We start from the raw sequence: 22,271 nt of genomic DNA on the forward strand, positions 1-22,271 counted from the left end.
CCTCAACCTGAGTGCAGCCCGCCGATACTGTGAGCCATAACATCCTGCTCACCAGACTCAAAGACATCGGTGATCGACGGTACTGCACTCAGCTGGCTCCACCCTACCTTTCCAACAGATCCCATTTCATCTCTCTCCACAACCACACCTCTGCCACAGCCACAGTCACTCAAGGTGTTCCCCAAGGCTCCGTGCCTGCCCCCCTCCTCTTCATCATCTACATCCTCCCTCTTGGTCAGATACTCCGCCACTTCAACCTGGACTTCCACTGCTATGCTGACGACACCCAGATCTACCTCAGCACCAAATCCCCCACAATCCTCCCCTCTCCCACATCAACTCCTGTCTGTCAGCTATTAAAACCTGGATGCAACACAACTTCCTCAAACTCAACAGCGACAAAACAGAATTCCTTCTGATCGGCTCCAAATCCACACTCAGCAAAACCAAACCCCACTCTCACCATCGTTTTTACAAACGTTATCTTTGATTCCACCCTCTCCCTTAGCCTCACATCCGTCAAGTCATTAAAACCTCCTTCTTTCACCCTCCGCAGCATCGCCAAAATCAGACCCTCTCTCACACCCCCCGCTGCTGAAAGACTCATTCACGCCTTCATCTCCTCCCGACTGGACTACTGCAACTCACTTCTCCTCGGCATCAGCTCTACCAACATCAACCGACTCCAACTGGTCCAGAACTCAGCCGCCCGCCTCATTACCTGCTCCAAATCCTGGCACCACATCACTCCAGTCCTAAAACAACTCCACTGGCTTCCCATTTCCCACCGGATCACCTACAAAATCCTGGTCCTCACCTATAAAGCCCTCCACCATCTGGCCCCCTCATACCTCACTGACCTCCTCTCCCCTTACCAACCCTCACGGTCCCTCAGATCCACCTCAGCCGGTCTCCTCTCCATCCAAAAGTCCAATCTGCGCTGTTTTGGGGACAGAGCCTTCTCCAGAGCAGCTCCCAGGCTCTGGAACTCCCTCCCCCAAGAGATCCGCACCTCTGAGTCCCTCACCATCTTCCAGTCCCGCCTCAAGACCCATCTCTTCACCTCAGCCTACCCATAGTCCACCTGCCCCCCTCCCTTTTTCATCTGTATCTTGTTTTGTTCTACTTGTTTTGTTATGTTTTTATAATCTACCCTGCCCTGTAAAGCGACTTTGAGTCCATGAAAAGCGCTATATAAATTCAATTTATTATTATTATCTTTGTTGTCAGTCGCACATGCGCAGTAGCTAGGTAAGGACTACATGAGCTAGCTAGCTGTTTCTGCAACTTCGGCCTGTACAAGGCAGGGTTAGCCGGGAGACTTCTTCTAAACGAGGGCGCACTTCCAACTTTGCGTTGAATACCTGCAGAACAGGGACATGGAAGCAGTTCTATACAATTTATTTTGTAGATTAGTGTGAATTCGTGTGTGTTGTAGCAGTGTTTTGCCATTGAGAACGAGCTAGCACGCTAGCGCCAGCAGATTTTGAACAGCTCACCCGGAGACTGAAGGCAGGACACATTCAGAAACCCAGAAGCACCAGAGACACAAACTTACACCCCAAATCCCAGAAAAAGTTTTTGGTTTTCATCATATATAATATGGGCACAAAAAACAATGAGAAAAGGGTCTTTTACAATAACTTTGAATGCACCACGAGTTTTACCAGTTTTAAGTAAACGCAACATTTAGTCCCGTCCGTTTTGTTTTTCAGCCAACAGCGGTGACCAAGTGCTAGTTTGTGTCTTTTAGCTCGTAGCGTTAGCGGCAGACGGTTGTACGTCCCGCTGTTGGAATCCTCTACGATACAGTCACACTTTTACACCGTTTGGCTTTCAGCGTTCTAGCCGTGTTGAATCCAATTACTACTGTAGCTAATGCTATTCTGTCCGGTAGATACAGGGCACCGGTGCCATATTAGCACCGGATTTTAACATGCGGCGTTAACGTGAACAGAAAATTGCGTCACCTGTATCTTTTCACGACAAACGCGCGTGTGGAAACCGTTGAAATGTTGTGTTGCGGAATTTACGGAGACAACCAAATACAACATTGACTTCTTTTGAAATAAAGAATCCAGATTTTTAAGTTTTGATTTGTTTTTATATATTACATATATTAAAAAAAACACAAATATTAAACAGGTGATTGCCAAAGGGGACAACCAGAGACCACGAAACGGTTGCCAATTGACTCAATCTGGTTGCCAAGGGCAACCTGGCAACCGTTACTGTCGAGCCCTGACTTACCAGATATTTTGTGTTCCGAATAACTTTCCAAGTCACTGCCAAGCAAGGCACGCTGCGTGGAAATGGGCCACAATCTTTAAGATCACTGACCTAAATGAGGCTGCCCGCACTGTAATCACTAGAGTGAAACGTTGAAATGTCAGTAACGGGTCGTGAAATTGAAAATGTGGCCTTCCAGAAACAACATCTGCAGCAACCCGGCCACACGTGAACAGTGTTTTCTGTGAACAGTGTTTTCTGTTGGTGATGGTAAGTGCCTTTTGGGATGGACTGTGGGCTTTTTCACTGTTAAAAAAGATATATAACACAATAAAGGAAAGGGGAAGAAGACATAAAGCATAATATGAGCACTTTAACACCCCTCCCTCCCACATCAGTAGACGTTTGTGCAGGATGTGTGTGCAGCAGCAGAATGTGCGAGGACCACTCTGTTTGAGATATTATTGTACATCAGCTGTGAGCGTCTGAACACGGATCCGGGCAGCTTTTCAGAAAAAAGACTTTGGGATATTGATAGAGTATTTAGCCGAAGCTTAGTGGCTATGTATTGGATGATTTATTGTTGTTTTTACACTGTCCCTTTTTTGCTGCAGTGATACTGGCAATGTCTCTGCTGTGGGATCCATTAGATTATCTTGTTTTGTAGAGTCTAGGGTTTTATTGACATTTTTTTAAACCAAAAAAATAAAAAAAAATCAGGTTTAGCTTTTAACATTTGCACTAAACCAAAGTTGCAGATAAAAAAACACTATTGAAAGTTGTTAATGTTGGCAACGTGAAAATGAGCCAATGGCAGTTGATTTTCTTTAATTCCAAAACAAAATGTTTTTGTCTCAAAAAGCTACTTGAAAATGAAAACGTAGTGGTGGAAATGTAGCCCAAGACTAAACTGATGCACGTGTTTTCATTTGATATCCTACGAAATGAAATAACATGATGGCAGTAGATCTGAATGTATTTTTTCTTGGCCCCTCTGCAGGTGTTTCTTCTTATTTGGTGAAGGTTTTCCCTCTTTTCTTTTCAGGTTTGACGTGTGTCTCTGTTTCAGAGAACATAGCCCACCAGCGACAATGATAGGCGCCCAGAATTTATTCAGACAAATAGAACAAATCTACAGGTAATTAATTAGTGGGAATAGGACACTTCCCTGTGCCAAAGCAGACACGGTTGCATTTTTTTTTTAGTTTGTTTGCATATAAATGCCGTCGAGTGCTAATCTAAGTGCAGATGGAAGTTTTGACTGGATGGTGATAGACTTGTTCTGTGAATTATTCACTCTGCGGTTGGGCAGCTCCGCATTATAAAGGAAGAACTGCAGGCTTCCAACAGATGAAAGCATGGGAGTAAATGTTACATAGCTAGAAAGAGAGAAGTTAAACTTAATAACATTCAGTTTTGTGTTCAGTTGTAGCGCTTATCCACTGCTAGTACCAGCTCTACTCTACTTGACTCCTTTTTCCATTGCATATTTAGTACCGCCTCTTTAGGGGTGCTCGATTCAGAAAATGTCACGATTCAATTAAATATTGATTTTTAGGCTCAAGATTAGATTCAAAATCAACTTTCGATTTACGGGCGCCCAGATAGCTCAGTTGGTAGAGCGGGCTGAAAATGCCCCAAAACATAATCTTAAAAGAAAAAATATTTACAATATGTAAATGTAGTTACTTTTCCCATGTGATTGCAGTAGACATACAATTAAAAAAAAAAAGAAGAAGAAGAAGAAGATAAAATATGAATAGATTTTTGGAATTCTATGAATCGATTTCGACAGAGGCGGTGTTGAGGAACTCTGTTGCGGCTCAACACATCTACTAAATGCCGCTGATACGGCCGAGCTGTGACGTAGGTCTATAGCGGCTTAAACAACTAGCAATCGCCGCTCTGTAGCACGGAACTCCTCTTCCACGTATTGTTTTTACCGCTAGTTACTACAAAGGGGCTTGCTACAGGTTTGGTACATTCAAGAGACCATGGGATGTTAATGTACGTTACTCAGCGACAGGTGAAAATAGGGGCAAGGTTGCGCGACTAAAGTCAAAATGAGTTGAAGTGAATTACCTGTATGTGTGAAAACAGCTCTATCTCGCGCATCCGTTTTGTTGTTATATTTCCCCAAAATTGGCATGAATAGTCATAATGGTATACATGCCATCCCGTGTGTGCGCGCGTGTGTATGAGTCAAAATAAAGTTAAAACTTGTTTTGAACAATTTCTTTGTCATCTGCAGATTGATTTTTAAGTAGGAAAAAAAAATAAGATTTTTTTTTTTTTTGTGAAAAAAATCGGGGATTTTTTTCCTTAGGCCATATCGCCCAGCCCTAGTGTGTTGTTTTCGATACTCGGCATGCGGCTGTCGCCACTAGCCAGAAGACAAATCCCACGTAATGGGAAAAGTGATTGATAAATAATAAATGAAATAAATAATTCAGATTTCAGACAGAAAATGCTGTCAAACCCCAACCGTAGAGCACTTTTTTAAAGCCTGTCTGTCCTCGCGTTGTCGGCATAGAGAACGAGACAGGCGTTCATCTTCCATATAAATGTAAATATAAATACATGGAATAAAAATCCTGCTGCCACACCACGGCACAGTGGGAGCCCTTCAGTCATCCGCTCAGTACGCTCGCCGCCGCGTGCCAACACACCTCCCCCAACACGTCAATCTCATCGAGGGCTTCCTGGAAGAGAGGTTGGAACGATGCGGTTCATTTCCTCTGAGACCTGAGCCCAATCTGCCGAGGACGTGGTCTGAGGCGCTCCGCAGCACCAACGGATGTCGGAGTAAGATTAAAGACGGTGCTGTCTGACTGACACGTACATTAGGCCTTCGCTTCACAACTTGAGCGGCCTCCTTTAAGTCGGCGCCGCCGGCCGGAGCCTGCCAGGTCACCAACGGCAGCGTAATATCTCTTTGAACTGAGCAGCAAGTGCTGCCTCATGTAGAGAGGTTGAGACATATCCACATCTCAAAGCTACACAGTGGGGTAAAGAGAAAGATACAGAACGAGAGCAGACTGATCTCATGAGGTGGCGTATGTATGACACGCCAATTCGTATGACATTTAGGCGCGTTATCAAGACGCATAATCGCTTTTCAGAGTGTTTTTCAACGCTGTTCGGCCGCCATTGACCTACATTACGTGTGAATTTTCGCCGTAGGGAGTAGTATGAAAGGGCGTAAGTCCGTAAGTTTTTTAAGCCTTCCCCAGTGTTTCTTTTCTAAACCCAACCGTTTGTTTTCCTAAGCGTGTGACGTTGGTGACCGTCGTGTTTTTGTCGTGTTTTTGTCGTGTTTTTGTCGTGTTTTTGTCGTGTTTTTGTCGTGTTTTTGTCGTGTTTTTGTGTTTTTGTGTTACTAAAGCCTTTCCCAATGTTCTTTTCCTAAACCCAACCTTTTTCTGACGTTGTTCTTGCGATAGTACGGCACGTTCTCGCGATAGTACGGCACGTTCTCGCGATAACGCACCGCGTGGCGACGGGTGTGTATGTTTACATCCGCCGTATACAGCGATACACGCAGATAGCTCAAAATGCGTACAGATAACACGCCACTTGGCTTTAGGAAAGTGGCGTGTGTGTTTACACAAAGTCATGATGCCACGTTGACGAGAGAGATATATGGAAAGACTCTGCTGTTTGTACACATGGACATATTATTATATTGTGTCCTCTGAAGATTTTCATGAAGTCGAACCCAATCGATGCCATTTTTGGTCTGCATTTTTTTCTGCAATTCAGTAATTATCTCCCGTAGACTGTAAAAAATAACGTGGGGAGGATGACGAGCCTAGCCGGTGTTTTGTATGGTTTCATGGTGCTTCTTTAAAGGACAATTCCGGCGCAAAATGAACCTAGGGGTTAATAACATGTGTACCGAGTCGACCGTTCTCTGGGATCTGTTTTCATGCTAATCGAATGTGTCTCTAGCTTTAAACGAGCTACCCGCAAACCGCTGATTAGCTGCTAACGCTAGCTTTCAGGGAAGAGGGTAAATCTCTATTTCTACACCACTAACAAGGCTCAAAATAGCACCACACTTCCACGGTAGCATAATGAGGGTCCCTACATGTAAACCGAAGCATTGAGAACTTTGAAAGTGTACAGACAGTTTATAAAAAAGATAGATTATAAAGACAGTAGTGTTCATGTTAACATGCGGGCGCCATCTTGGGGAAACGGTCACGACCAGTCGAACGACGAACGCCGTGTTCGAGCTATGTTACTGGATACTGGTTGCACGGCGTTCGACTGCAGTTGTCATTCATTTGAACTGACTTCTTTATTACAGCATTTAGTTTTTTTCAGAGTCAATCAATTTATTGATTATTATTAAGTTATTCTGCCTCTTCATCTCTCTGTTTTTCTATGAGACCCAACAGTCAATATGCTTTGCTAAATATACACTATATAGCTATGTAGGCTCTGTATGTTAGCCTCCTGTGATTCCACCAAGTCAAGTGTTGTCTCAAAGGGCCGTCAGGCAGGAAAATCCACAGCCGAGCCGAAGTCTGCCCGAGGTATCGGCTTTGTGTTTGAACTCCGCAGAAAACGCGTCTCGCCTCCACGCTCCTTTGTTGTGTGCAGCGCGCGTCTGCTGTCCTGCAGTCACCCAGCGGAGCTACGCTATCTTTTTGTGCTCTCGCTCCCGCATGTCTGCAGAGGCCTGCTCTCAGCACCGATATCCTAAGAGCCTGTTCCCCCAAATTGAACTTTCAATCAAATGGAAATGTCAGCGTTCCTGCACACGTCTGAAGGGTTTGAAAGTAGACTGTAAAAGCTCCAGACTTTTAAAAGTACTTGTCAGCAGCTCTTCACCATAGACAGCTCGTCACCCATTCACTTTGGTAAACCGGACAAACTAGGGGTACACAAATCCCCCCAAATGAAGATTTAGACCACCCTCCAGCCGTGACCAGTTCTCTTCACTGGGTGGCTTTTTACTGTTGAGGCTTTTGCATCGACAGCACAGTCACACAGAGCATTAAGGAAGTACTGTGTATGTGAGTGGAAAGTAAGTGTACACACTGTTGTTTAAAGTAACAAACATTGTTGTCATTGATTTTATGTCTCCATCATTGGTGTAATTTGTGTGAGAGAAAGGACGAGAGTGAAATGTCTGTATTGTCTGACTGGTTCAAATGAAAGCTGGCTTCAGTAATAGGTCCCTAACTTTGAAGACCTATCGCCGCTCATTTTCATTTCATTTTCATTTTCATTTTTTGCTTTACAAAGGCTTTTACAACTCTACAAGGATTGTGCACTTGTACGTATTTAACTGTCCAACGCAGCATGTTGCCAGATTGCGAGCCAAGTTTAAAAAAGAAAAAAACAAATCCTGGAAGATCTTTCTTTCTTTTTTTTTCCTGGAGCCCTCTGCAACCTCCGCTGATCTCACTGAAATGAAGAAGGTGCATTTTGTGACACAGCGTTTTTTGTTGTTTTTGAACGCTGCCTGAGAGAGTGAGCGAGAGAGAGACAGACAGCGTGGTGGAAAGAGAGTTATGGCGCTTACCCACTGCTAGTACCAGCTCTACTCGGCTCGGCCGCGGTGCCCCGTCCTCCTCGTTCCATTGCAGATTTAGTACCGCCTCATGCGTGAGGCGAGCGTGGCTGGTCGTCGTAGCGACGCCAAAGGTGTGTTGTTTTTGATTCTCGGCGTGTGGCCGTTGGCCACAGCCAGAAGACACATTTTGTTTCAAAAGCAGCTGTAGGCAGCAAAAAAATAACACCGCTGGCTAAACTATTTAAAAATGTTGGGTTCGTTCAGGACGCAAAATTCCGAATCCCACTATGGCCACGCCAAGACACGAAGCCGCTCGATTGGTTGGGGTTAGGCATTTGACCTCGAAAGGTTAGGGGATTGGTCAGGGGATAGGACCTGTACATGTAAGCGTGGACGCCTGGCCAATAGTAGTGTGTGTGTGAATGCTTTTGAAGGGCGGGTCTTGGCGTGGCCATAGTGGGAAAAAAAATGTTGCGTTCAGGTACAGTACCAGGGACTTTTTTCATAGTGGAAAACCAAAAAAGGCCAGTAGAGTTGAGGAGAGTCGAGCAGGTGTGTGTGTGTGTGTGTGTGTGTGTGTGTGTGTGAGAGAGATACATATTAGGGCAACACACTGCAATGCCTGTATGTCAGTGAAAGAAACCCAGCTGTAGCGGTAGATGCTATAAGCGGTTCAGGCAGAAACGCAAGCAGACAGAAGTCTAACGTACAAAATGTGCGATCAAAAAGTAGTTACGTCAGTAAATTAACAACCGCGGCCGAAAGTACGTACGGAACTTAGACAACGGTGTGACGGCCCTTTCTTGTTTCAACACGGCAGTCCCTCTTTTTTAAAGAAATGGTTTTCCCAGTCTGCTCTGGGAGAACTTGGCTGGCCTGCATAGAGCCTGCAATCCAACACCTTTTTGGGATCAACCGCTGACCGCGAGACATGCTCTTCAGGCTGAATGGCTAAATCTGAATAGAAAAAGAGACCAGGCTGTTATAGTAGCAGATTATTGGCCGTGGTTTCGGATTGATCAGCAACCACATACGGGGGGTCTGCTCGTGGTACACGTACTTTTGTCCATGTAATATATTTTTTTAATTTGATTGGCAGTTTGGTGTTGTTTTGCCTCCACGTTATCCATCAAAAAGTCTAACTTGTGTTCTGAGCACATCTCTCAGCATACCCTCATTGTCAGTGACCGATCTAATCGCACTAAGTTCTGTTTTAGTCTCAACATTTATCACACTAAACTCATCTGAACTGAAGAATCTGACATCTGGAGGTTTGATGTGTGAAGTCTGCGTGGAAACTAATCAGAAGGTTGGCAGGTAGAGGAGGAGAAGCATTTGGCCGGTGGTCGATGTTAATTTCCGCGCGTGCGCGTGTGCGTGTGTTGGCGCGCGTGTGTGTGTGATGGGAGCAGCGTGACACCACAGACAGTCTGCCTCCTGCCATTCCCTGATTTTTCTTCAATTAAAGCATAATCTGCTTTAGGTACTATTAATCACGGTTATGGAACACTTTGGAAACATTTCTCAAAAAGTGTGAGGTTGATTTCATTAGCGATCCGCCATTTTAGAGGATCCATAACCCTTTTTAGCAAGGAGTGTATATCGGAGGATTCATAAGCGCAGCTACCAGACAGCAGCACGATCATGCACCGCTCTTTCAGAAGATTGATTTCATTCTCACAAAGATGAGAAAACAAAATGCCAAAGAATGGTTTAGTTTGTAGCCCGTTGATGAGACTGGATTGCCGATTCATTATTCAGTCTGACGTTTGTCGATCGGTCCTAGGCCAATCATCAGCAGCTGATACTCTGTATCAATCCCATTTTCAGTCGACACAGAAGTTGCAGAAGCGGCCCCTATGTAAGAGATAATGTAGAGCGAGCTGGTCAACCCCTTCAGGCTGATTTAAGACCCCGACGCAAAAAAAAAAAATCAAGTATTTAACTAGTAGTTAACAGTTCATCATCAACCTTCATTTAAAATCTTAAAAATCATTGAGGTCTCCCTCATTTCAATGATGCTGAGATACTAGCAAGAAACACATACTGTATAAAGACACACTAAAAAATAATCAAACACATGATTAATACAATGAAAACAACTGCACATTATGGTAAAATGATTTGAAATAACCACCTTGAAATGTCCAGGGGCAGTAGGAGTGTCCAGCTTAAGTAAACATTGTAGGTAGTTCTCCATGCTTTTGGTGCATTGAAACTAAAAGCAGATTTACCGGAATCAGAGTTAACAGTTGTCATGTTGATTGAAGAAGTCTGCGGATTTCAGCGTTGTTATTTGGGTCTGTCGCTCGGCCACAGAAAGGTGACATTTGCATTCTTGAAGAAAAAGGGCCCTATCTTGCACCCGGCGCAGCGCAAAGCCCGATGCAAGTGTCTTTGCTAGTTTAAGACCAACGCAGTTGTCAAATTCCCGTCCAGTGCCCGTGTCGTTTAGATACCAAATGCACATGCGCCCATGGGTGTGCTGGTCTTACAGGGAGGTGTGTTCGGGTGCATTCTTCTTTAATACATAACCCATTGCTATTCACCTTATGTGTGTTAATTGTATAGCCCACTTGTTCTTGATAGGCTGGAAAAGAATATCTAAGTTCTACTGACGAATAACTCAAAAGTATTCACTTGCATGCCTATCTGCTTATTGTTGTTCAATGAAAGAATCTATTAAAGGTCTACTGACGAGTAACTCAACAATTGTATTCACTGTACATGCCTGTCTGCTTATTAGAAAACAAAATGTTTATATTCATGTTTGTATAAGATGGAGTTTATATGAATTACCCAACATTTCCAGTTTATTCTCGTAAATTCCCATTCATTCCGATAATTTCCATTTATTCCCATGAAAGTTTCCAAATTGCAATGTTTCCAAAATTCCCCAGCTTAACTTTCCATGGAAGGTTTCCGGAAATTTACCGGAAAATTTTCGCCCCTTTGCAATCCTAATCTTGAGGCAGCGGAATGTGATGGTGCCATTGACCAACAAAAACCTGGTCAATAGTCAAAGTCCATAACGCAGCATTTCATTGTTATTTTTACAACACATTAGTAAAATGCGCCTAGGCTCGTGCACAGCATGCGTACACTGTGCTTGTTACACACACAGGGACGCGCAGCAGCACACAAACATGCACGAGATTAGAAAATAAAAATATTATAATGTGAAATAGTATTACGATATGATCTGCACGAGCAGCTCAGTTTCTTCTCCTGAAAATCTCTCCTTCCTGCTCAGCAAATCCGCCATCATAATATCAATGCTCCAAGGTCCAAACGCGCCTGGCTTTTAAAGGGAATGGGAGATGATCTCTGATTGGTTCATTGCAAGTTACGACCGAAACACACCTATGAATTAATGAAGACACTAAGTACAACCGTTTTGAACCATGCGCCCGGCGCATGGACCCGCTTCACGCCGTGCCCTTAGATCATTGAAATAGAGCCCTAAGTCTGGTGATAATTCTATGTTTTTCTTTATATATTTGGGTCCCATATTTAAAGATTTACGTCTTCAGTAGAAACCGATGGACTTTGGGCCGAGTGCCACAGACAGAAAGTCAGAAAGAATTGGTTTTGGACTTTTCACGGAATTTGTTGACAACAACAGAAGTATTGTAAACCTTATCTTTTAATCCCCGCCTACGAAGCTCTGATTGGTTGGTTGTTATCAGCACCGGTCTGAGGACCCGACACATTCAAGTCGCTGAAAAAGAGAGATTAGATTTTAAAAATGGGTCTGCATTTTCATTTAATTTTGGACTGAACGAAAACACCATTTCTGTTTGTGAAATGTCAAACGTGACAGTAAGTAGTTCCTCTCCTCAGTCCCTCTCCTCAGTTTGAATTTGTTTTCATTTGAGGAAAGAGTGTGGCTGTTTTCACATACTCTGAACTTTTCCAAGGGCAAAGATCAACCTACTGCCAAAACAATGCAAGAACACAAAAGATCTTCCAAAATGTAAATGTCAAATCTGTAAATGTCACGTTTCCCACATTTGAATACATTTAATTAGCTCTCAAATCCTTTAGTCGTCCAAACTGGCATAGTGTTCATTAATAAATCTCACAAAGGAATGTTGTTTTTGGGCTTCAAAGCTGCACCAACTATCTTACCTCAGAGTCTGAAACTCTTGTCAGGTGTGCCGTAGGGCTGCACGATGTGAGGAAACTATCTCATTGCGATTCTTTTGACTGATATTGCAATTGCGATATGCTATGATCTGTACCAAACAACAAAGATTTTTTTCCTTTTAGTCTGTGGGATATGATTTGTAGACTGGGACGTCTCTGCAGCACCACAGTACTTTATTCCGAATGGTTTGACAGTTTGCCTTTAACCAAATATTTTGCCCCCCTACGATTTGGACATTGCACTAGTCCATATTGTGATTTCGAAAAAAATTGCCATTAATTGCGCAGCCCTAGTGTGCAGTGTGTTGCAGGAAGCAGTTTCACTCTGTAGAAGTCAGTCTGACAGCAGACAGAGGATACAGCATCTGCTGATGTCTAATTACGTAAGTTATACACAGGCTTATGTTTGATTTAATCACACACTGACATATGGATTGTGTTAAACTCACACTGCTGTCATTATGTTCTTTATGAGATATTCTGCAGCGGACCGAGATCCCCCGAGAGCTACAACTCTTCTGCATTTACTCATCGGACTCCATATCTGCTGCTATTGGCAGATTGTGCAGTGATGCTGGCAAAAATTATATATATATATATATATATATATATATATATAATTTTTGCCAGCATCAGTCAGACCTATTTCTGGACTCATTTTCCCAAGAGTCACAGTCTTTGTACTCGCTGCAGTCATTAGGAAGTGGAAATCCGAAAGGGTGAAAGTGGGTCATTCCCACCGTGTGGCCTGACATTTTCAGCAGCGCATTTGAAATGAATATTCTTCTGTCAACAAGACAAAAAAAAAAAAGCCACTTCCAGCAGCCCTGCGAGGCTGCTTTACACACCAGAAAACAAATCTCTTGGGTGCATGAAAAATGGAGACACAAGTTTGGATGTGTCACCTTTTTCAGCCCTTCTGAGTTTGCAGTTATGCAATCAGAACCGTATCGCTTGGCGTAGATAAAAGCAGCACAGCAGTGTGCTCCGGTCGGGGATGACAAAGGAATTCTATGCCGTTTCTCATCTGACACGGTTTCAGTTGTTGTTTTTACCGTATTTAACCAGGGTAGAGTCACTAGAAATGGATCCATTCAAATGTACCGCACATTTTAACCCAATTTCTGGAATATTGGCAAAAGAAAATGCAAATGAATGTGTTTCCCTCCACTGCTGTTGTGGGAATATTAGGCCAGGTGTTGAGCGTGCCAAGATAAACGGCTGGTGGATCCAGTCGAGTGCTAACAAAACATTGCAGAAGAAGAGGGCAAAACAAGATTAAAAGAGCGCCAGTCAAGGCTCAAACGATGGGAAACCGTGTAGAAAATGTGATGGAAGTATGACATTTTGTCTAATAATTTGAGGAATGTTTTTAAGTCTCCTCATCAGTCCACACAGATCTGATGTTTTTATCTCTTCAGCGGAAACTTGAGTGACATTTTCAGTTTCACGCTTCATTAACATCATGATTTATTCTTCCTTTGCGTGCACGTCAGCTAGATTCTCCGGAGTCCCATGAGGAGCTACTGGCTGCTACGGGCAGGTGGTTTAGGTGTGTGTGACGACACCGAGAGGCGACCGTTTGTTCAAAACGACAAATGGCGGCTCCTAAAGAGGTCAGCGTAGATGCTGCAATAGTACGGCTGTGTATTGGCAAGAATCTGGCGATACGATACGTATCGCGATACATGGGTCACGATTCAATATATTGCAATATATTTCGATACTGTGCGTAAAGCGATATATTGGGATTTTTTTTAAGTATAAATTAGAAAAACTAATATTTAAAAAAAGACATGATGTTCATAAAAGTCAAAGATTACTTTAGGTAAACAATTCAGTACACAGAAAATCAGACTGCCAGTTTGTGATTGTGGTTCCCAGGTTCTTAGTGAGCAAATTTTTATATGCTAAAGTAGGCCAAAGTTCAGCCATAGCTACGTTGTTAGCTTCTAGCAAAAAGTCAGGCACTGTTAGGCAAGGACACTAGTGGCGCGTCTCAGCATAGCCATCTAGCGGTAGGGGGTTTAAACACAACATAAACTGTCTTACATGAATATTTGTGAACGAAAAAAAAAGAAATTGCAAAATAAAATATCGCGATAATCAAGTGTATCGATTTTTTTTTTCTTACACCCCTATGCAATAGCATCAGTTATATCCAAACTGAAGAGCAAGGAAGGGCACTAAAGGCTTTTCTCAATGGAAAAGATGTTTTCGCACCTCTACCAACAGGCTTGGTCAAGAGTTTGATGGACAGATGGTTCATTCAATTACCTATTTTAATTTTTTAATGTTGCTGTGGCGGGCCACCACTACAAAATCAACATAGAGGAAACACTGCGGATTCTCAGATGGTTCTGTGTGACAAACCATCTGGCGCGTCAGGTTAGTTTATATTGGGCTTTGTCACATTTTTTCAATTATTTTTTTATTGATGCACCAACGTTTCCACGAGCCAAGCGATATTTCAGCATTTTTCCCCCCGAATTCCCAGAGTTTTCCCTTCTTTTTTATGTGCAAATTGAAACTATGCAGAGGTGGATAGAAACGCACTTACTGAGACTAATGCTCTCTTCTCTTTTTTAAGAAAGCCCTGTTCACAGTTCACAGTCCAACCACAATCTTATCTATTTTTGCTGAAGTTAACCTTTAGGTCCTCTGTCGGTCATATTAATCATGTTACTTTACGCACGCCTGACATCATTTCACAGGAAAATTCACAGTTGGAAGATTTTGTACCACCCAGTGAGTCTATATTTTTGTACATTCTTCTCTTGATTTCCCTAATTTTACCATCCTTTCAGTGACTGAAACACTCTAGCTCTGTAAAAGGTTCAGGACTGTGATCTGTAGTGAGACGGTTTAGGATCACCAGAGTTAGTAGCATTCATCCTCTGAGAAACATTAATGTTTTTACTAAATATGATGGTAATACATTCTTACGTTGTTCTGGTGCAATTTCCCTCTGGACCAAAGTGTCACACTCCTAGCACCCTGCAGAAACATGCAACAGCATCAACTTAATTGTTGCTTTTAAATTTTCTTGTATAATAAATGAAATGAAATGAGCTTTTCACAGAGAAAGGAGGTTTAGTGAGCCGACGGTTCCGGTATTTTGGGGATGGATGGATCATTTCACTGGCAAATGGCTTTAATTTACGTGTCTTCATGGGTTCATTGTCCAGCTCCAGAAGGGTCTTAAGCTCTGCTCTTATTGGACCTGCCCAGCTCTAAAAAAAAAAAATATGAATGGACAGAGGTGGTATAATGTTTTGGCCATCTGTGGGGATCTATCAGTGCTTTATAATTAGACTTGGATCAACGTTTATTTAAAAAAGATAGCTGTTCTGCCAGGGGTGTTTAATGCTGCCATCACATTAAATCTGCAATTCATGATGCATTGAGTTTAAAGATTGTGCAGCTCATTACGGAGATGAAGCTGTCTGCTGTCGTTGCAGTATTACAACACTAAATACTTTCTGTTTAAACTGTTAATAAAATGTGACTACTCTCAATAAGTTAAAGGACAATTCCGGCGCAAAATGAACCTGGGGGTTAATAACATGTGTACCGAGTCGACCGTTCTCTGGGATCTGTTTTCATGCTAATCTAATGTGTCTCTAGCTTGAAACAAGCTAGCGCAAACCGCTGATTTAGCTTATAACGCTAGTATTCAGGGCAGAGGGTAAAGTAAAAATAAATTGCAATTTCTACAACACTAACGAGGCTAAAAAAAACAGTAGCGTTCACGTATACATGCAGGCGCCATCTTGGGAAAACGGTTATGACCAGTCGAACGACGAATGGCGTGCAACTAGCAACATAGCAACATAGCTCAAGGACGGCGTTCGTGAACGATACTGTCTTTATATTCTATCTTTTTAATAAACTGTCTGTACACTTACAAAGTTCTCAATGCTTCAGTTTACATGTAGGGACCCTCATTATGCTACCGTGGAACTGTGGTGCTATTTTTAGCCTGGTTAGTGGTGTAGAAATAGCGATTTGTTTTTACTTTACCCTCTGCCCCGAAGATTAGCTTTATAAGCTAATCAGCGGTTTGCGCTAGCTTGTTTCAAGCTAGAGACACATTCGATTAGCATGAAAACATATCCAAGAGAACGGTAAACTCTGTACACATGTTATTAACCCTTTCATTTCACTTTCAGTTCATTTTGTGCCGGAATTGTCCTTTTAGCAAAATGACAAATAAACTCTGACTCCAGGAATTTCCAAAATAAAAGTCTGAAATACTCACTTTGTTTTTTCTCAACACAAAGTACAAGTGCCTTTTGAGCAATGCAGCTAGCCACTGCTGTTTTTGAGTAAGTGCGCAACATTGATGCTTGGGTGCACAACAGAGGGGCGTGCTGTTAGTTTAAGTAATGAATAAAAAAAGCAAAAGTTGTCATACATAAAATTCCCGCAGACCCTCCGCCGTCACTTCACTGGATGAATGTTGTTGCTAAGTGATAGCAATCTTAAATCCCAAATCTCTCAGATAGTCGGGCTCTGGTCTGGCAGAGGCTTTGATCTGTAAACCGGAAGGATGCTTAAACTTTTGATGTGGATGTGTGTTTGTTTTTTATAGCAAGAAAGTAACTCGTTCGGAGCAAAGAGAGGGGATGGGACTTTGGGAGTAAGTGAAGTCGGGTTGAAAGAAAGAGATGGCACAAAGTTTTTATCTTAAGTTTGGAATGTTGTCCTTTAAGGCTGCAATGATTGGTCAATAATTGTACATAATAACTCATTGTTTTAGGCTTGGGCAAACCAACATATATTTGACTTGATGACATCACCTTGTGCTGGGCATTTTTGACTGTAACTGTAACATCTAAAGATATAGGCCTATAGTTGAACATGGAGGTCCGACCAATCTGTCGTCTCTGCTGGGCTTATTTTCTGTACTGTGTTGCTTTGCTAGCGTCTTTGATAAACCAAATCAATAAGCGCCACGAACCGCAACATCTCACCGCAGGTCGGACCAACTGCAAGATTAGTTCGGGTGGTGTCATTTTCTTGAGTCTGCGGCCCAAAAAGTACATCAGCTCTCCAAGCTATCGTTAGTTAAAGTGTTGACATGTGAAAGCATCGGACATGCCATTTTAGATGAGGGAGTTGAGTGTACTTCCAGTTGTTCCTCGTCGTCCCCGTTTGCTCAGCAACGTTAAAGCAACACTAAAGCACTTTTTTTCCGCTTCGGTCCCCCCTACAGGTTGGAAGCGGAGTTGTCCATTACCGTTACCATTGCCATTATTCATATGTCTCATTCGAGCTACAGTTCTGCTACCCGATCTGGCAAACTTGCACCCAAATAATGTACCTTAAAATAATGTTTCCAAAATCCTTTCAGTGGTTCATCAACCTATAACTGGGTTAACGCCACTTCTGCATTCGCTAATCGGCCCTCTATCTGCTATAACTGCACTGTGCAAGTTTGCCAGATCGGGTAGCGGATCTGTAGTTCGATTGAGACATAATGAGACATTACGACCGTGGTAATGGACTATTTCGTTTTCAACCTGTTGGGGGGACCGAAGCGGAAAAAGTGCTTTAGTGTTACTTTAAATTGTACCTACGGGACGCAGGATTGTTTTTTTTTCGATAATGAAAATAATTTTTAGTTGCAGCCCTGGTCTTTTTCTGTTGGCATCATTCAGAGACGGTCGGGCCAGTATTTGGAGTTCTTTGTTGTATTTAACAAAATGTAATTCCTGGTCGTTAGTAGTAGTAGTAGTAGTAGTAGTAGTAGTAAAAGTAACAGGCGCATTTCGAGTTGCACCCGGCGCTGTGATCAATGAAGAGCAGGAGATATTCCTGTCCTGGTTTGAAAGGAACCGTCCACTCCTGTATCCTGAAATAGACCCTGACCTTTCAGAGCAACTGGTCCGTCAGAGAGGTGTGAATCTGTTGACGGTGCTGCTGCCTGTTTGTTTTGAAATATGAATCCACACACACACACACACACACACACACACACACACACACACACACACACACACACACACACACACGTTAGTTTTGTGCTCTTGGCATCTCTCTGTTGGCAGAAAAGTTGGCAAAACTTGCGCGAGACGAGCACATAACTGCAAAAACACACAGGGAGGTCAAAAAGTGGACGACTGTAATTGACCTATTCCTGCAATTGGTCTCTCCATTCCCCAGAATGCACTCTGCTCCAGTGACTCACTTCTCTAGAGTGGCTCGGTGTCTCCCCAGGGTGCTCGACAAAACCAACTCCAGTCCCCAGCGTCTCCTCTTCTCTCTTGCCAATTAAAGTCAGACGGTCACAAATACACCTTCTGGCTACAATACCTTCTAGCTTGTGGGGCTGGGTATTGCTTGAAATAATTTGATACCAGTGCAGTGTTTCCCACAGATTAGAAAGCAATTTGTGGTGGGGGGGGCTGTTGGATGCTGTCCTCCTCTCCTACTCTTTCTGCAATGCCTAACAAATCTATCTCTTTCTCTCTCTCTCCCCCTGTCTTTCTGCTTGAGCAGCACTGGTTGAAGCCTGAAAATATTGTAAACAATTTAATAACCTAACTAATTCCACTAATTTCAGGCTGGTCCTCATCCTCAACACGTGCCTTTTTCAGTGTAAGAGTAAAAATAAATGACATAACATTATTTATAATAAATGTATTTGATTCACACATTCATATCGACAACCCAACTGCATTTTACCGCAAACTTGCGACTAGTTAACTTTCTAAAGCAGGCGAAATCGCTTGTTTGCTAAAGGTCGGGTCGGGACTCCAACATTAACACACTGACAACATTTTATTCAGAATATAAAATATTTGTATAGCACTTTTTAATGTGTGATTGTGCAAAGGTCTTCACCCTTCACCCTTCAACCTTTCGTGAATTTGTGAATTTCTTTTTAAATACTGTTAAAAAAAAAACGAAACGCAATGTGCGGCGGCAGGTGTTGATTGTGCGGCGCACCACCACACATTAGTCTGTGTGGTGAACACTGCCGGAGCCAAAACAACACCTGAGTTTCCATACTGATAGCAAAAGCAATACTTTTACAATTAAACTTTTTTTTTTTTTTTTTTTAAGATTATTTTTTGGGGCTTTTTCCCTTTTTATTTAGAAAGTGGATAGACATGAAAGGGGAAGAGAGACAGGGAATGACACGCAGCAGGTCGGATTTGAACCCAGCGCCACTGCAGGACTCAGCCAACATGGGGCGAACGCTCTTACTGGGTGAGCTAGAGGTCGCCCCACAATTAAACTTTGAGAAATACCTGGTTTTCTGCAACTCTATTAGTTAAATTAAGCAACAGAAGCCAAACTTCTCAAATGCATCCGTGTTTAATCGTCTGAACACAAAAACAGCTCCCACAATAACTTTGCCTATTTCAAACACTCATAAGGAACAGAGTTCATAAACAAGACTAAGAATCTGACCAACTTTTGATGCTTGATAGGTTTTGGAAACTGGGAGTAATTTTAAAATCCAGCCAAAAGTGTGTTTGTGTCTCATGCAACATATTTAATTACGTTTGTTTGTCTGACGATTAAGATGTCTTTGGTGTTTTAAACACTTCTAATTTGAATGAAATCTGAAAAGATGATCTTTAAACTGTCCCCTGGCATTAAAAAACGGCACTGATTGGCATCATGGGGGAGTTTATAATTAAAGGTCAAAATCTCCATCTGAAACAACACACATCTGGTCTGATTCTGGAGAAACCTAATGGGATGATACATTTTGGCACTTTTGCATTCAAAAGGTGGTCGTTTTCTACCATTACACAACACTGTGTGTGTGTGTGTGTGTGTGTGTGTGTGTGTGTGTGTGTGTGTGTGTGTGTGTGTGTGTGAGTGTGAGAGCGAGAGACGAGCTGTCAGAAGTTACCGCGGAGGTTTGACTGAAAGTGTAAATTGTTGAATATAAGAGAGACTGTGATGAGTTTTGGGGTGAGCAAACTGTATCTCGATGTTGCTGCAGACGCTTTAAGTCAAACCTCAGCAGTTAATGAGCGAACTTCTGACGTGTTTTGATGTTTTTCTTCTCAGAGACCCTGGAGCCCTCGCCGCCGACTGCAGCCCAGATTAGATATGGTGAGTGATGATTAAATCTCTCTCTCTCTCACACTCTGACACACACACACACACACACACACACACACACACACACACACACACACACACACACACACACACACACACACACACACACACACACACACAAAACCTCTATATTTTAGAAAGCAACCCGACATTCCTCCATCATCATTTCTGTGATGGCTTGAAATGCAGCAGACGCTCATTAATACAAAATAGTCGCCCACTAAAGTTTTAAGTTTTAAGTTGTACATCAAAACTCCACCTTATCCTCTCTTATAAAGTTTGCACTAATATTTGGACAAGTCTGTTCACTCTGAGTATAAATATGTTTGGATGTATTTCCATATACTGTATGCTTCAGCACTTCAATTTACAACTTTCAGCTCTTGCATACTTGATGCAAATTGTTTGATGCAAAAAGTTTCTACACATAATCTTCTTGATTTGAAAGTCATCTTAACAGATTTTCCCTTACATCTATGGAAATATGTACCTAACATATGTGAAATGAATTTGTGACGGAGAGCACACGTGTGAATGTTAAAAAGAACGCAGTTAAAGAAAATACATTTTGGTGCATTTAATCTATTCATTTTACCAGCCAGGCTGATAAACCTGCGCTGTGTAGTTCACTGATGTCAAAGTGCGGGAATTAAATCTAAATCAGTCAGATTGTGTGTTAATTTACTATTTTCTTTGTGTTTGTCTGCAGTTTTGTTCCACAACGGCATCCCCTTTGTTGGATTTGGTTTCCTTGATAATGCCATCATGATCGCAGCAGTAAGTGAATGTATTTAAACAGCGATGAGGCGTGGTTTGACTGGAAATACTCGCCTGAAAGAAAAACAAGTTTTGTGAAAGGAAATAGAATCCGAAACAGATATAAATCTCCGTCAAAGATCACATTTTCTTTTGTCTACATATTCTTCTTGTGATAACATTTTCACTGAGTCCGGATGAACGTCTCACCTCATTCTCTTCTGCCCCTGCCTGTCCAGGGAACACAGATTGAACTCTCCATCGGAGTCACTCTGGGGATCTCCACCATGGCTGGTAAGAAGAACAAAAACGGACCTGCAGTCTGTGGTCGAGTCACAATGAAATCTAATTTTTACTTCATCATCCTGTTGGCTAATTCCATTGATTATCAGTCAATTGATAAGCGAGTTGATCAACAGAAAAATCAAGCGTCAACAGTTTTGATAGCCATTTATGTCAATCAATCAAGAAAAACTCCAAACATTATCAGCTTCCATCTTCTCAAATACAATGATTTCCTTATTTTATCTGCGTTTTTTCTACTTTTGAAGATTTAAAAGAAATATTTTAAATAGAAATTATTTTACTAAAGTATGACCTCGTTCATCAGGAAAATTCATATAAACCTCATTTTCTAAATATGTGACTTAGTTAGCTAAAAGTACTGTCTAAACAGCTGAAATAGTTAGCTAAAAGTACTGACTAAACGGTTGAAATATTTAGCTAAAAGTACTGACTAAACAGTTGAAATAGTTAGCTAAAAGTACTGATTAAACAGTTGAAATAGTTAGCTAAAAGTACTGATTAAACAGTTGAAATAGCTAAAAGTACTGACTAAACAGTTAAAATAGTTAGCTAAAAGTACTGACTAAACAGTTAAAATAGTTAGCTAAAAGTACTGTCAAAACAGTAATTATTATGAGCTCAATCTAGTAATGCACCGATACCACTTTTTAGTACAAGTACTTACATTTGGGTACCGCGCCGATACAGAGTACCGATATGAGTACTTAATAATTAGCCTGGTCCTACCAGACTCTGGTGCATTTCATGTGTCCAGAGAGTCTGGCCACTCTCCATTGACAAGTGTTAACTTCCTTGAAGGCGGGTACTCTGTTGGAGTTTAAAACTATTGGATCTGCCCAGAGCCACTCTGGATCTAACCAATCGCTAACGTTTGGTCGTGACGTATATCATGCGCATGTGCAACAAGAGGGGAGACCGACAAGGCTTATATTTGGCAATGGCATTGCTAGTGTTAGCCTTAGCCAACTCCTTCACCACTAACGGAGCGAGCTGGAAAATCTAACTGTTCCTGAACCCCGTGGGGAGGAGGGCCACAACATCATGACCACCAACACAACTCAGCAAAGATTGTTCTCTCTCGGGCTTTACCTTCTGGATATTCGGCAGCGTTGCCACAACGGACCGAATGGCTTCGCTTGCATCTTTCTCTGCCGCCATTACGGAACTACAACTCAAACTAGCGCACGGCCTCAACGTCATCGTTCTCAGCCGCTCC

At 42.3% G+C, this 22,271-nt stretch overlaps 1 protein-coding gene across 1 annotated transcript in view; it reads left to right on the top strand.

Annotated features, from left to right (window-relative positions):
* The window catches only part of tmem65 (transmembrane protein 65), a 44,501-nt gene that overhangs the window by 12,497 nt on the left and 9,733 nt on the right, over window positions 1-22,271 (top strand). The window contains exons 2-4 of the mRNA XM_039820007.1: window positions 19,940-19,984; window positions 20,703-20,770; window positions 20,989-21,043. Of these exons, the coding sequence (XP_039675941.1) occupies window positions 19,940-19,984; window positions 20,703-20,770; window positions 20,989-21,043 (168 nt within the window). The remainder of the gene's footprint in view (window positions 1-19,939; window positions 19,985-20,702; window positions 20,771-20,988; window positions 21,044-22,271) is intronic.

This window comes from Perca fluviatilis, chromosome 13 (assembly GCF_010015445.1).
Source record: "Perca fluviatilis chromosome 13, GENO_Pfluv_1.0, whole genome shotgun sequence".
In the NCBI taxonomy this organism is placed as follows: domain Eukaryota; kingdom Metazoa; phylum Chordata; class Actinopteri; order Perciformes; family Percidae; genus Perca; species Perca fluviatilis.